The 13,209-nt window shown below is 52.5% G+C and overlaps 5 protein-coding genes across 9 annotated transcripts; all 5 read right to left on the bottom strand.

The window, feature by feature from the left end:
* Positions 1–6: 6 nt before the first annotated feature.
* LOC122624243 (serine protease Hayan) lies at positions 7–3,717 on the bottom strand. Of its 4 annotated transcripts, none has more exons than XM_043803725.1 (8): positions 3,384–3,717; positions 2,532–2,620; positions 2,280–2,460; positions 1,261–2,100; positions 1,065–1,132; positions 729–1,000; positions 461–647; positions 7–393 (listed from the first exon to the last, which is right to left on the bottom strand). In XM_043803725.1, exons 2-8 carry the CDS (start codon positions 2,611–2,613, stop codon positions 47–49), a joined length of 1,977 nt encoding a protein of 658 aa, XP_043659660.1. In that variant the 5' UTR covers positions 2,614–2,620; positions 3,384–3,717; the 3' UTR covers positions 7–46. The 4 variants fall into 4 exon arrangements, with proteins under 4 accessions (XP_043659660.1, XP_043659661.1, XP_043659662.1 ...); XM_043803726.1 differs by having other exon boundaries at positions 3,606–3,716; XM_043803727.1 differs by having other exon boundaries at positions 3,693–3,704.
* Positions 3,718–4,388: 671 nt separating this feature from the next.
* On the bottom strand, positions 4,389–6,589 carry LOC122624244 (serine protease persephone). The gene is made up of 7 exons (XM_043803729.1): positions 6,524–6,589; positions 5,983–6,067; positions 5,733–5,916; positions 5,551–5,669; positions 5,203–5,492; positions 4,937–5,120; positions 4,389–4,873 (listed from the first exon to the last, which is right to left on the bottom strand). The coding sequence occupies exons 2-7, from the start codon at positions 6,062–6,064 to the stop codon at positions 4,527–4,529; spliced, it is 1,206 nt and encodes a 401-aa protein (XP_043659664.1). The 5' UTR covers positions 6,065–6,067; positions 6,524–6,589; the 3' UTR covers positions 4,389–4,526.
* A 616-nt stretch (positions 6,590–7,205) lies between these two features.
* On the bottom strand, positions 7,206–9,564 carry LOC122624407. Of its 2 annotated transcripts, none has more exons than XM_043803928.1 (4): positions 9,361–9,564; positions 8,282–9,159; positions 8,044–8,215; positions 7,206–7,983 (listed from the first exon to the last, which is right to left on the bottom strand). In XM_043803928.1, exons 1-4 carry the CDS (start codon positions 9,452–9,454, stop codon positions 7,643–7,645), a joined length of 1,485 nt encoding a protein of 494 aa, XP_043659863.1. In that variant the 5' UTR covers positions 9,455–9,564; the 3' UTR covers positions 7,206–7,642. The 2 variants fall into 2 exon arrangements, with proteins under 2 accessions (XP_043659863.1, XP_043659864.1); XM_043803929.1 differs by having other exon boundaries at positions 9,283–9,412.
* Positions 9,565–9,917: 353 nt separating this feature from the next.
* On the bottom strand, positions 9,918–11,105 carry LOC122624134. Its single transcript, XM_043803576.1, has 4 exons — positions 11,024–11,105; positions 10,524–10,966; positions 10,332–10,473; positions 9,918–10,252 (listed from the first exon to the last, which is right to left on the bottom strand). Exons 1-4 carry the CDS (start codon positions 11,103–11,105, stop codon positions 9,918–9,920), a joined length of 1,002 nt encoding a protein of 333 aa, XP_043659511.1.
* Positions 11,106–11,396: 291 nt separating this feature from the next.
* LOC122624665 lies at positions 11,397–12,181 on the bottom strand. The gene has a single exon (XM_043804334.1). The coding sequence runs from the start codon at positions 12,078–12,080 to the stop codon at positions 11,604–11,606; it is 477 nt and encodes a 158-aa protein (XP_043660269.1). The 5' UTR covers positions 12,081–12,181; the 3' UTR covers positions 11,397–11,603.
* Positions 12,182–13,209: the final 1,028 nt, after the last annotated feature.

Raw genomic sequence — 13,209 nt, 5'->3', positions numbered from 1 at the left:
CAGCGATCCGTTCAAACTAAATTTATTGCAGATCAAATGACGCCTCTCAGACGCGTTTCGCCGGCCACACGATACCCTCGATGTAGTCGAGGAAGGAGGAGACCCGTGTGTAGAGGCCCGGGGTCTTGGTGGCGCAGCCAAAGCCCGAGGAGATTACGCCCACGATCGCGTAGGTGCCGTCCACGTCGTCGATCTCCAGGATGAGCGGGCCACCGGAGTCGCCCTGGCAGGCGTCCTTCCTCAGACTCCTGTCCGCCGCACACAGCTGCGAGGCAATCACGCCGTTCCTCAACGACCGATTGGCACTCGGCTGCTCCGCGAAGGATGCATTGCACTTGTCCGCCGGCACCAGTTCCAGTGCCGCCCGCAGCAGGATCTTGGATACGGCACGATCTGCAAGGACACAATGGAACACAATGCACTGCAGTTACCGATTGCATTTGCAGAGCGCACAACTTACTGGTCACATTCATGACACCCCAACCGGCGACGAAGTACTTGGAGTTCGCCGGCGGATCCGTGCGATCCGTGTAGAGACAGGCGGGTCGGATGACATCGGACTCCTTGGCATCGTCGGCCAGTTGCAGGATGGCGATGTCGTAGTACTTACTGCTGCCGGAATAATTCGGATGAATCTGAACGTCAATCTGCCAAATGGAATGCACAAGTTAACCTGGCTAGCTGACACATGCGATCCATGCGATCCATGCGATCCGTGCGACACTCACCACATCGATGTCCTGGTAGCCCGGCTCGGGATTCTCGATGTTCAGCGCACCCAAACGAACAAAGCTGGGCGTGTCGTCGTCCCTGTTGACGCAGTGAGCGGCCGTGAGGACGAACCGGCTGGCGACGAGCGATCCGCCGCATCGGAATGTCGCCGTCCCAAAGGAGTTGTACGCAATGGCCGCCATGTGGGGATAGACACCCTTGTCCACCCGCTCGCCGTCCAGGATGTGGACCGTAAGCGGCTTTCCGCCGGAACGGATCTTCTCACACGCTGTCATCAGATGATGAGGAATGGCATATAAATAGTTCATTGTAAGCGACATAAAACGACTCACCTGCCACCGCTGGTCGCTCCTTCTCGGGAAGGTGGACGCGTGTAGGATTGGGATTGGGCGTTGTGGTCCTGCAAAAGACAGGGTATATCATCGATTAATGGTGCGCGCACGATGGCTTCCACCTGAGACAGAGACTGCATGCGGCTCCCTGGCTGAGGCCAACAGATGTCCATGCCAAAAGAATGCTCAGACAAACCGCGTCTCGCTCGGATTAAAGATGCTGGGAGTTGGATCCGCGTCCAGGTTATTGCTGACATCGGCCCAGGGTTCCGGCTGGCGCTCCTTGTCTCTGTCCTGGCCCCGAAATCGGTAGGGTTCAAAGGGATCGATCAATGTCGTGGGCGTGGGCATGGGCGTGGGCATGGGCGTGGGTGTGGGTGTGGGTGTGGTTGTGGGAATGGCCGTGGTCTGGGAGTTCATGGGCACTTCGCGGGCAGGCTCAATCTGCATTCCCTGCTGCCGCAGCCGATCGTTGACCAAATGGATGAGGTTGTTATTGTCGTTCAAAGTGGGATTGGGATTGGGATTAAAATTGGGGTTGGGATTGGGATTGGGATTAAGATTGGGATTAAGATTGGGATTGGGATTGGAGCTATGCGGTCTTTGAGGTCGCGATCGCGGAGTGGTCAGTGGGCGGTTTACAATTCGTGGCTCGCGGCTCTCCCAGCCCCATTGCGCTTCCATGATTGGTCTCTGTGGAGTTGGTGTCGGTGTCGGATGTGGCTTCGATGGAGCTATGCCCCAAGCGCCAACGTTCTGGATGGGCATCTTCATGGACTCGTGTGTGGGCATCTTCAAGGACTCGTGGGTTTTCTGCGGCTTCACCGTCGTGCTGAGCAGCTTATTGAAGTCAAAGAAGTTCTGATTCTCGTCCAGCCGACTTTCCCGCACCCTTTTCCCTTCGGTGGTCGTCGGAGGCAGTGGCTCCGGTTCTGGTTCTGGTTGTGGTGGTGGTGGTGGTGGTGGTTTCTGCTGCGGTTCGGGTAACCTGGTGCGCTCGGAGCTCGTCGCGTGGAATGGCAACTCGTGAGCGCGACTGCGGGAGTGAGAGGTGTTAGTCTGGCGTGTTGGACGCCGGCAAGCGGGGCATGCAACATCGGTGGGCACAAAGCGCAGGCGGGACACACACACACAATCAAACAAAACACAGGGGGGAAAACACAAGCAGGACAATGGGAGCACAGAGGTCCGGAACAAGGACAAGGACACGCTTACTCAGTGGCACAGCAGGCGACGGTGGGGCAGCAGATGATCTCCTCGCGTGCCCCGAAACCACAGTTGGGCACCTGGCTAATGGAGAGTGCGCCCGACTGCAAGTATCCTCTGATGTTGTCGCAGGCGGAGGAGGAGCGACAGATTCCCGGTATGTCCGCCCTCACCTGGCAGGGATCGCCCTCTGCAACGAGAAATGCGGGCAAGCTGGCGAGGATCTAGTGTGCCATGAAACCCAATGAACAGCCTACATACCGTCGCCAACTGTCAGATAGGCGGAGGTGGACAGCACCAGGAGGCCCAGAAGGAAGTACCTTCTCGCCGAGATCATCGTCATCGGTCAGCTGAAATGCCCAAAGGTGAATCCCATTAGTACATCGCATCTTATCACAAAAAAAAACCAAAATTGAAAAACATTTTCACTGCAGGGGAAGCCCTCGTCGAAATGGCAAGGGAAAAACTAGTGAGTTCGTCTATTGACCAATGACCCATTTACGATCTTTTTGTAATGGGTAAACAAAGGAATTCTCTTCCATGTGAACTACTGGACTTGTAAGCCAGACTTGATTGATTTCTATTTGAGAGACTTGGTGTCGATGGAAAGTTTGTGTTTGTCGATTACGACAAGCATTTCAGCAGCCAGCTGATGATGATTCATATGATTCATTTGATTCACGGGCGTTGGGGTTTTACCACCGGCCAAAGACGTCTGCCAACTGATATCGTAGCTTCCCCGCTGGTAGTAAGTAGTAAGTAGTGAGTAGTAGTTACTGATAGGATAGGAAAACACCTGACAATTATGCTTTTTAACTCATCGAAGGGTTTGTTTTCCCTGCTAATGGGTGGAAGTCATGCAAAGTGTCGACCCAAATTAAAAGTGTATTAAATAGGTGGGCTAATCAGATTGCTAATCAGCTTCCGGCCTTCCGCAGTTCCAATTGCCCATTGTAAACACGACGAAATCAAAAGTGGCACATGCAATACACAGCCCCCTTCCCATTCCCATTCCCACTCTCCTCTGCCCACTGTCCATTTGTTCACTTGTCCACTGCTCACTGTTCACTGTACCGCTGTTCACTGTACCGCTGTCCGCCTTATCGAACGCACCTTTGACACGACCTTTGCTGCGGTCTCTGATAAGGGAGCACTTCTACGTATCGATGGTGTTTATTGAGAGCACTGTGACTATGGCAATCGGCACAATACACTTTAATTTAATAGCACATAAACAAATAAACAAAAAAAAAAAACAAAACAAAATCCAAGGGAATTACGAAGAAAAAAAAACCCAAAAAAAAAGAAAACAAAATACGAAAACAAAAAGCACACCAGCAGAGCCAAATGGAGCTGACAAAACCGGTGGCTATCACAAAACGCGGCGGAATGGAATCTGCTGGCTGTTCTTCCGGCACTGACCGCTCAGCAACGCATCGCCCAAGCAACTGAACTCAGTGCCCCAGGCACGCTGAGCCCCAGCTGAAGCTGAGCTGGAGCTGGGGCTGGAGCTGGAGCTGGAACGATGAGGGCCAAGAAGCGCCGGACCCGGCAGCTGAGCTGATAGCGCCCAGAGCCGAGCCGATCCTCTCCCGCTGAGCGGCGAACCGGTTTTCGCTTCCATCGCTTCGCAGAATCGCAGAATCACAGAATCGCAGAACAAACCGAAGCGATCGGCAGGCAGAGTACACAAAGCACAAAGGCAGCCTTTAATTAGCAAGTGGCAAGCTGAAAGGCGAATGGTGTGGACTAAAGGATACCGCGTGAACACTTTTGGTGACCCAGTAAATTTTCGAAACTGTAAATCAATGTAAGTAGTATTATTATTATCATACTACTATATTATATTTCTGTTCTCTTTTCTATGTGACCCAGAAACTACGTTCATATACTCACTATCTTGCGTGGGTTTCATTTAAGGTGGTGACCCAAAACGTATCCATCAACTTAAAGTGCATCCAGTCTAAGACTTAGGCTTACAATTCCAATTTTTTGCGGCAAATCCTTTTCATATTAATGCATATTCCTTGTTTTTCCCCCCTTTTTTCAGTGCCCTGCTGCAATTCAATAAAGGTGGTGACCCAGAAGCGTCACAAAAAATAATATTTCACCGCAGGATCTTCTTCTAGCTTAAAACGTATCTACTTTATTGGTATTGAATCGATTGGATCGCGCAGCTCATGGAGATCACAGATGAGTGGATGCCAATTGATCCCAAATAGAAATAATATGCAAATAACAAAGAACTGGCTAACTCTACACCCGATTGTCCGGCCAGACGATGCCCTCGATGAAGTCCAGATAGGAGGAGACACGCGTATAGAGACCCGGCGTGACGGTGGCGCATCCGAATCCCGACGAGACGACGCCCATGATGGTGTACATGCCGTCCTCCACGCTCAGCTCGTGGATGAGCGGTCCACCGGAGTCGCCCCTGCAGGCGTCGGCAATGAGCCTCTGATCTATGGCGCACAGCAGCGTATCGATGACGCCCGCCTTGAGCATCCGTATGGAGGCGGGCTGCTCCGCATAGGAGTTGTTGCACTGCTGCAGCGGCACCAGCTCCAGACCCGCCCGCAACAGGATCTTGGAACGCTCCCGAGCTGCAAATGATTGATTCATAATTAGTGGGAATATAGGATGTGGAACTTATTCGGCAAACCCACTGGTTACATTGAGTTCGCCCCAACCGGCGACAAAGAACTTGGAGCTCGATGGCGGATCGGTGGGATCCGTGTGAAGACAAGCGGGCCGCACGTTATCCGTCTCGACCACGTCGCGCTCCAGTTCCAAGACGGCGATATCGTTGTACTTGTTGCCCATATATTGCGGATGGATCTTCACACTTCGCTGGGAGATGGAAGAGAGAGAATCAGAAGCAGAATCAGAATCAGAATCGGTATAGCTCAATGCATGGACATAGATGACTCACCACGTCGATATCCTGGTAGGTGTGGTCCGGATTCTCGATGTTCACAGCACCCATGCGTACAAAGGCCGGCGTATTGGCGTCGGTGTTCACACAATGGGCGGCGGTCAGTACGAAGCGACTGGCGATGAGCGAGCCGCCGCAACGGAAATTGACCAGATCACCGAAGGTGCTGTAGCCAATGGCCGCCATGTGGGGATATACACCCGGATCCACGGGATACCCGCCCACGATGTGTATGACCAATTGGTTGCCGCTCTTCTGCTGTCTTTGTTCGCGTATCTTCTTGCAGGCTGCCACGTGGAATAGGAATGGGAATGGGAAATCAAGGGAAGAACTCTAAATCCTCACCTGCCACTGCTGGGCGATCACCTGTTCCAGATGATGCCGTGGGCACATCGACACGACCACCGGTTAGGACCGTTGTGGCCACTGGAGCTCTTGTGGTGGAGCTGGAGCTGGTGGACACGCTGGAAAGACAAACAGCACATTTCTATGATCTCTGTTGCCAGTGGAAGACATTCGGCAATTACCCATTCCCGCAGCACGGCTGCGTGGGACAGCAGAAGATCTCACCCCAAGCGCCGAGGCCGCAGCTGGGCACATCGTTGAGCTTGAGCACTCCCGACCTGATGTAGCCATCGATCACGGGCTCACACTCGGAGGAGGTGCGGCAGATGCCCGGCATGGTGGCCGTCACATTGCAGGCTCGACCCACTGAAAAGAGAGCACAGAAGGGGAGAGACTACTTCATCACTTCACCTGGCGGAAATGGACACCCACCTGTGGCGGCTGCTTGCACGTCGGAGCAGCCGATGAGCAGCAAAGTGCCGAGGAGCTGGAACCAATTGAGAGGCATCTTCATGCGCTGCAATAGTACAGTATAGTGTGAATAGACTATGCAAATGCAAACAGAATGCGCTTTTCCATGATTTTGTGATTACAATAAACCTTGGTAGATATGCATTGAGTATTTCTATTGATGCATCAACTACAGTCACTCCTGCTATTGGAAGGCCAAGTGGAAACTTCAAGGTTATCTTCTTGAAGACAGTAATTCAGTATTTCACCATCTAACGGAAAGCATAACATGGACAGGTTGATTCACCATTTTGGGGCGCCTCTAATCTCCGTTCTGTCACTCAGTAGAAGGGGTATTTATAGCTATGGCAGATATCGTAAACCTGCTAAACTATCTGAGTTGGGGATTTGTTACTGATAAGGACAGCATGCTGTTGATTTGGATAGAGCTGCTTACAAACTAACTTGCAGTAATTGCGCTAATCACATGCATGATTAAGCGACTAATGCTCATGGTACGTACCTTCCAGCGAACCCACCTTCGACACGACCTTTTGCCAGACTTTGATAAGGGATTACGTCGTTGTTTCTATGTTTTTTTTATTTTTTTTTTGAATGCACCGATCGCAATCAGAATGAAACAAAAATAAAAAAAATACAAGGAATACAAATCAATAAATCAAGCAGAACACGAGGAGCGCAGCAAAACAAAACTGCACAGAAATAGAAACAGAACTCAATAGAGCTTCAAAACCGGTGGCTATGGCGGAGAGAATCTGAACGATATGCGAACGGCTATATCTGAATCTGGCATATGGCACAAAAACGGTCAGGCTGGACCGACTGATCACTGACCACTGACCACTGACCACTAAACCGCTCAGTACAGCATCTCCAATGCAACTGAATCGCAATGTGGGATTCGGAATCCAAGCTACTACAGATAGAGCTCATGATCATCGCCACTCTCGCCAACCGGTTTTGCGTCTCTGAAAGATTCTTGAATCGGAGGCACAACCGATCCGAAATAGATCGGAAAACCCGAGCAAGGCTTCCATGAATAATTGCACATAAATAGATGAGGAGAGCGTTTTTAAGCGGAATTCGTAATGAGTTTCCTATGCTGAATAGCCCAATCATAAACAGTTCCGAAGAGGAGGCTTTTCAGCACTACTGCGTTCTGAACTGATTCCAACTGAGGCCTTCCAATTGCAATTACAACTGCTTGATTAACATATGTGAAAAAAAATCATCATGTGTGCAAATACTTGCAAATTTATGCATTTTCGTAACGTAAATTCTATTCTATCTATTAACTTCTGAAGTACTTATCACCCTATAATAGTAATGGGAATTGTAATAAATATATACAACTAATATCAATAGTTGCTTATATTAATTTATTCACTATAATGAGGTTGTAGGTAGATGTTCTTCACTCACATATTCTTAGGCATAAAAGTACAGTCAGCTCGTGGCCAGTGTGACCATGCTGATTGCAGTGCGACAGTGTGACATGTGCATGCTTGCATGCAATTAAGTAATTTTCTGCATTCTTCTAGTCCAATTTATACCTGATTTTACCTAGCTACGAATACATTGATTAGCACTAGGCTGATTGTTCTAACTTAACTTAGGATGACTACTTCTGCTCCTGCTCCACAAACCGCCGGAACTGCGGACTCAGCAGGCCCGTGAAGTACATGGTGCGTGCCTCGCACTCGGCCCCAGTGGGCGTGGCCACGCCAATGACACAGCGACCGCCACCTGGTCGCACCAGATGGAGCACACTGCTCACCGAGGCGGGGCAGGCGGCGCAGGTGCTGCTGTTGGAGAACCGCTGCAGCTCCCCATCGCCGCCCAGCGGCTCCACGCACAGATGCGAGCTGCCCAGTTGCTGCACGCCGCCGTAGTTGGGCAGCTCCCCGCAGGCCCAGGTGGGACGCAGTCGCATGGGCATCTCGTACAGCGGACAGTCGGTGTCTGGAAGGGCGTACTTCGGTTAGTAAAGACCACCTGGCCGAGTATGGGTATAGCGCTCACCTTCACCCTTGCCCCAACCCACGGCCACAAGGTGGCCGCTGCGCTGCAGCCTGGTCATCTCGAACTGGGTGCAAATGGGAGCCACGCTCACATTGGCGGTAGTCGCACTGCCCAGACGCAGTGGCTCCTGCAGTCGTATGAGGGACAGATCTCGTTGAAACTGCACCAGGCGCTGCAAGAAAAGACTCTTCAGTTTTGAAGGACATGGGTTGATGGGGTGTGATGGGTAAGGACTCACCACTATGTCCGCCAGATAGTCCTCGTCGGCGTCCACGTCCCGCATGTCAGCCACTCCGAAAACAGCATGACTGGGGCGTTCGCAGCCGGCGGCGCTGACCAGGAGCTGTGGCGTCAGGACCAGGGCGGCACAGTGATGCAGATGGCCATCGAAGGCGGCATTCGGATGGGCCAGCGAGGCCAGGTGGCGATAGTGGGGCAGTAGGCCATCCGCCCGTGCAATGGCGGCCAGCTCCAAGGGATCTTCCGCCGCCTTGCCCTCCGATGAATCCGACTGGATGCCCAGGCGCAAGCCACTGTGGACGCGTGGCTGCAGGGGCAGATTGAGCGGACAGCAGATGATCTCCTCGTGCGTTCCCTCGCGGCACGTGGTGAAGTCCTCATCCCGGAGGCGACCCTGCGACAGCAGTGGCTCCACACTGGGGCAGGCGGACACGGCGCGACACTGGCCCTCGTACAGCGGTGCCGTGCACTCGGCGCCATCGGAGGTGTCCCTGAAGGAGATGCTCTCCCGCGTCGGCCGGTGCGTCGGTCCAATGGAGCGCTCGACGTACTCGCGATCCGTCTTGAATATGCTCAGCCAGGGCTCTGGTGCTGGAGTTGTGGTGGATGTGGAAGTGGTAGTGGTGGTGGTGGTGGTAGTGGTAGTAGTAGATGTTGTGCTGGTGGTAGTCGTTCTGCTGGTAGTGGGATCGATGCGCACCTCGCTCTGGGCATCCTCGACGGGACAGCAGATCTTCTCGCTGCGCGTGGTGAAGCCGCAGTTCATCACCGTCCTCAATGTGAGTCGTCCGGCTTGGAGATGCGATGCCAAGGTCTCGCAGTCCTCCAGCGATTGGCAGCGACTGCGGTAGTTCGCCGTGGGACAGGGATCACCCACTGCAACAGACGATGTAAAGTCAGCACCAAAGAAAATGAAAAATCCACTTATGAAAGATCAAGTGTATGCAGTGTTGAGCAAACATGGACATTGACTCCAGTCGCCCCAGAAAATGTAATTACTTGGTCTGGGTCTGGGACTCAGAGCTGGCACCGAACAGGTGGACAGAATATAAGTGGATCTGGCGATAGCTTACGCACCCTCCAGACTGAAGTATCCGCGACAGAAGCCCAGACAGAGGCTCGTGAAGATGGCGGCCGATATGAAGCCCCTCGTTTCCCCGCGACGTAACATGGCTCCACTCTCGCAATTGCTTTCGATGCTAATGTTGGCTGTTGTTAATATTTAACTATCGTCGCTTTTCTCTGCCTCCTCAACTCGCTGCTCTCAACTGGCTGACCGATCGATGGCGCGGCTGGCGATCAACTGGCAGCTGGAGCAACTGCCACTCTCGTGGTCGTGGTGATGGTGGTTCTCCCACCGGAAATCACTGAGCGCGAGAGTGGCATGAGTAAGCTGGGAGCGGAGCGAGGTTGACCCAACATGATTGATTCACTGCGGCCGCGTGGCTGGGAGAAACCCCCAAGAGAATCGCATCCCCCGGGAAAGAAAGATCAAAGGGAATAGGGGGTGCACCAGCCATCGGCGATGATGCGGTGATGCAAGTGTTATCTAAGCTGCCAGTGACTTCACCTCATCATCCAGTGGCTTCCATTCCCGCCGAAAAAACACCCCGCTATCGATCATGCCCATTTATTCAATGACTGCCGTTGATAAAGTCCAGCACGTGTCCGTTGACCAGACTGGTGTAGTACAGACTCGCGTTTCCGGATCTGTAGCACTTGCCGCCGGTGGGCGTGGCAACTCCGGCCACACATGCACTCCCATCGGCGTGGATCGCATGAAGGACACTGGCGCCGGCACGCAGGCAGCGGACACAGGCACCCGATCTCGATGTGACCGGCATGTGGATGGGCTGGACACAAAAGTGGGTCTGGTCTTGCACGCTGCGCATCCGCGACCAAACGGTAATGTTGCATGTGCCAAATGCTCGCAAGGACACCTCCTGTGCGAACCACTCGCAGTTGACACCTGTGGGAGACGGGCCGTGGGAGAATCGGAAGTCCGTAGGAGAATGGGAAGTCCGTAGGCAGTGAGTGGGTCTACTCACCATTGCGTTGGGCAAAGCCCACGGCCATCAGCTTGCGGGAGCTGTCCCAATCCTGCTGGCTGCAGATCTTGGCCAGCGCTTCACTGCTGTAGGTGCGGGTTAGCCGCAACAGGACAAGATCGCTGTTGTAGTTGTAGCTGCCCTGGAAGTGGAGGCTGGTAACTGCGCCGGCTATGAACTAGCAGCACCTACGTTAATGGCCAGCTGCTCCTGGAAAGGAGGCACCAGACCCAGGCGCACACGGTTTGGCTGCTGGATGATGTCTTCCCAGCCGGCGCAATAGGCCGAGGTCAGCACAAAGTTTGGCTTGACGACCACAGCGGCACATCGGTATATATACGAGTCCAGGGTGACGGGATGTAGATAGCGCAGCGATGCCATGTGGGGATACATCTGCTGGGCATCCGGCTGGGGATCGGAATCTGCTGCGGCGTGAGTGAGTGCCTGCAGCTGGTGGGAGAATGGGTGCTGGGGCGGATGGTTGGGGCAGCAGACGAGCTCCTCGGCCACATTGCAGTGCACCACACTGTCGTGCGTCAGCGTGTTGCGGAGCATGTGGCTCTGGATTACCACGGAGCACTCCCTCCTGCAGGTGCTCTCCGGATAGTTGGGCATTTCAGGACAGGCATGCCCCTCTGCGATCGAAGGGCCATCAAGTTAGATCACTTGTGATCACTAGGAGTGACACCCACCGTTTAGAGCAAACTCCAGCTTAACAGCCCATGTGCGACAATGGCCACCAATTGCCGCGAGCAGCATCAGGAATCGCCACATCGTGGTGCAGATGCTCCCAGAGTTCGCAGAAAACTGAGCGCCTAATCGTTGAGCACTATATATGAATCACTCTGTCTTTGTTTTGATTCTGGCCCTATCAGCATCCTCGTATCTACGCTGCTGCGACCAGTTTTCTGGGGAAACGAGCGAGGACGCCAGAGATGCCATCGTTCCAGAGTAGCAGACTTTGCAAACCGGCTAACCGCTGGAGGTCTTATATGTACATATATGATCTGTAGAGAAACCACTTTCGAGCTGGGGAGCATCGCCACTTAACAAGGAACACTTTATTGCTGCAATGGCTTGGTTAAGTAAAAGGATTGGCAGAGTAGTCTGTTTGGCATCTGTTTCTTTAATGTACGTCTACGACTAATAATACTCTCGGCAGGATGGGGCAGGAGCAGGGGCAGGGTCTGGAGTTCATGATCACAGTTGGGTTCCAAGCGAATCTGTTTATTGTAGCTGAAAGTTCTGGGGCGAGGATCTCGTGGTGCTGGTCTAGTACCCATAGATGAACGTCTCGTAGACGAAGCTGCGCGTCGAATTGGAGGTCAGCAGAATCTCGACGTTGGTCTGGCCGATGCCGCCCTTGGTCAGATAGCCACCGGCATCGTCCGCCGACATGTCCACATACACCTCGATGCTGGTGAGCGTGACGCCGGTGCTGGCCCCGGCCGGATAGCTCATCAGCACCTCCACATCCTTGGCACTGGGCAAGCTCTCGCCATCGTAGTGATTCACAATCAGTCGGTCACCCGATGCCCGATCTCCCGCGGTGAAGACAATGTTGCCCTTGGAGTGCTTCACCTTGTTCATCTCGGTCAGCTGGGTGTCCGGATTCAGCGTGGTGTAGCGCGTATCATCCGTCACCGGCGTTATGTCCGTATAGTAGAGATCGCTGGCACGGGCGTGTGGCTGTCCGGATGCCACCGATGCCATCACGATGCCCCACGCCAGGCAGTGCAGCAGCAACATGTTATTTGGATTGCACAATTAAAAGATCACGGGAACAAAAAAGAAGGCGGAATCCGTGGAGTTGGCTCCTTTTCAAATGCTTTTCACTATTCGACCGCTTTTTGGATTTTGGCTGGTGCTGGCGACCGCCTCCGCCTTTTATACGTGCCGCCTTATCGGCGGTCACTACCTCGATAAGGCGACAACTGAACGATAAGCCCCGTGAATTGGCTGTGGCAATTTCGGCAAACGCATTTATAGCCACACCGACTAATTGGCCATAATGCCTGCGATCAGTGGCTATAAATAGGCAATCCAACTTGCCACTGATCGCCATGGAATGGAGGGTTTGGATGGCATCATATCCCAGGTGGGAGGAGCACGGAGCACTTGTTGCACGATTGGATGGCACTGAACTATTAACTCAATGTGCTATCGTGGTTCCAGCTACGTACGTTGTCTTTTTGTGACAACCCACGCAATAATAAAACCCTACATAACTCGTATATGGCAGTATATAGTAGTGACTTGGAGCGATAGAGGAAACTCGAATTCTGGATAAAGGAAATGTTTCCTCCGCTGATGGGAACGACGATCTGCGATGGCGCGTGTTTATTTGTTTATTTGCGCCACGACAATCTTAGCCTTGATATGCATAATGGCGCACAATGGCAAACAATCTAATAAACAAATAGCCCTATCTACAAACTCAATTGACTGTCTACGCAACATGGCCATAGCTACTATATACTACTATACTACTATACTACTATACTATACTGTGGTACATCGATTCTTGAACTGACGCAGTTATTTCTTTCGCCAGATACTCGGATCCATGATACATGAATATATGGATGGTAATACCCAATTGTTCATCGACATCGTGGGAGTTGGGCCATTGTTCGATCTCGCTGCGATTCGTGATTCATTCGAACGGGAATTCCTTCTGAAAAGCCAGTCAGATAGGGGAAAAGTTGAGCAACGTCAGCGGAGGTGTATTTATAGAAAGAGTACTACTGTTTCGCAGACAAATCCCTGTATGATTTACCACTTCGGTTTCACTTTCCATGACGGAGTCCGAATCGCAATCGGAATCCACATCGGATTCAGTTGGGTGAGTGGCTGTTCCAGATTTACGGCAATGGCT

Source organism: Drosophila teissieri, chromosome X (assembly GCF_016746235.2).
Source record: "Drosophila teissieri strain GT53w chromosome X, Prin_Dtei_1.1, whole genome shotgun sequence".
NCBI classification, from domain to species: Eukaryota; Metazoa; Arthropoda; class Insecta; order Diptera; family Drosophilidae; genus Drosophila; species Drosophila teissieri.
Note: the sequence above shows the minus strand (reverse complement) of the source record. Positions and strands in the feature narration are given on the sequence as shown.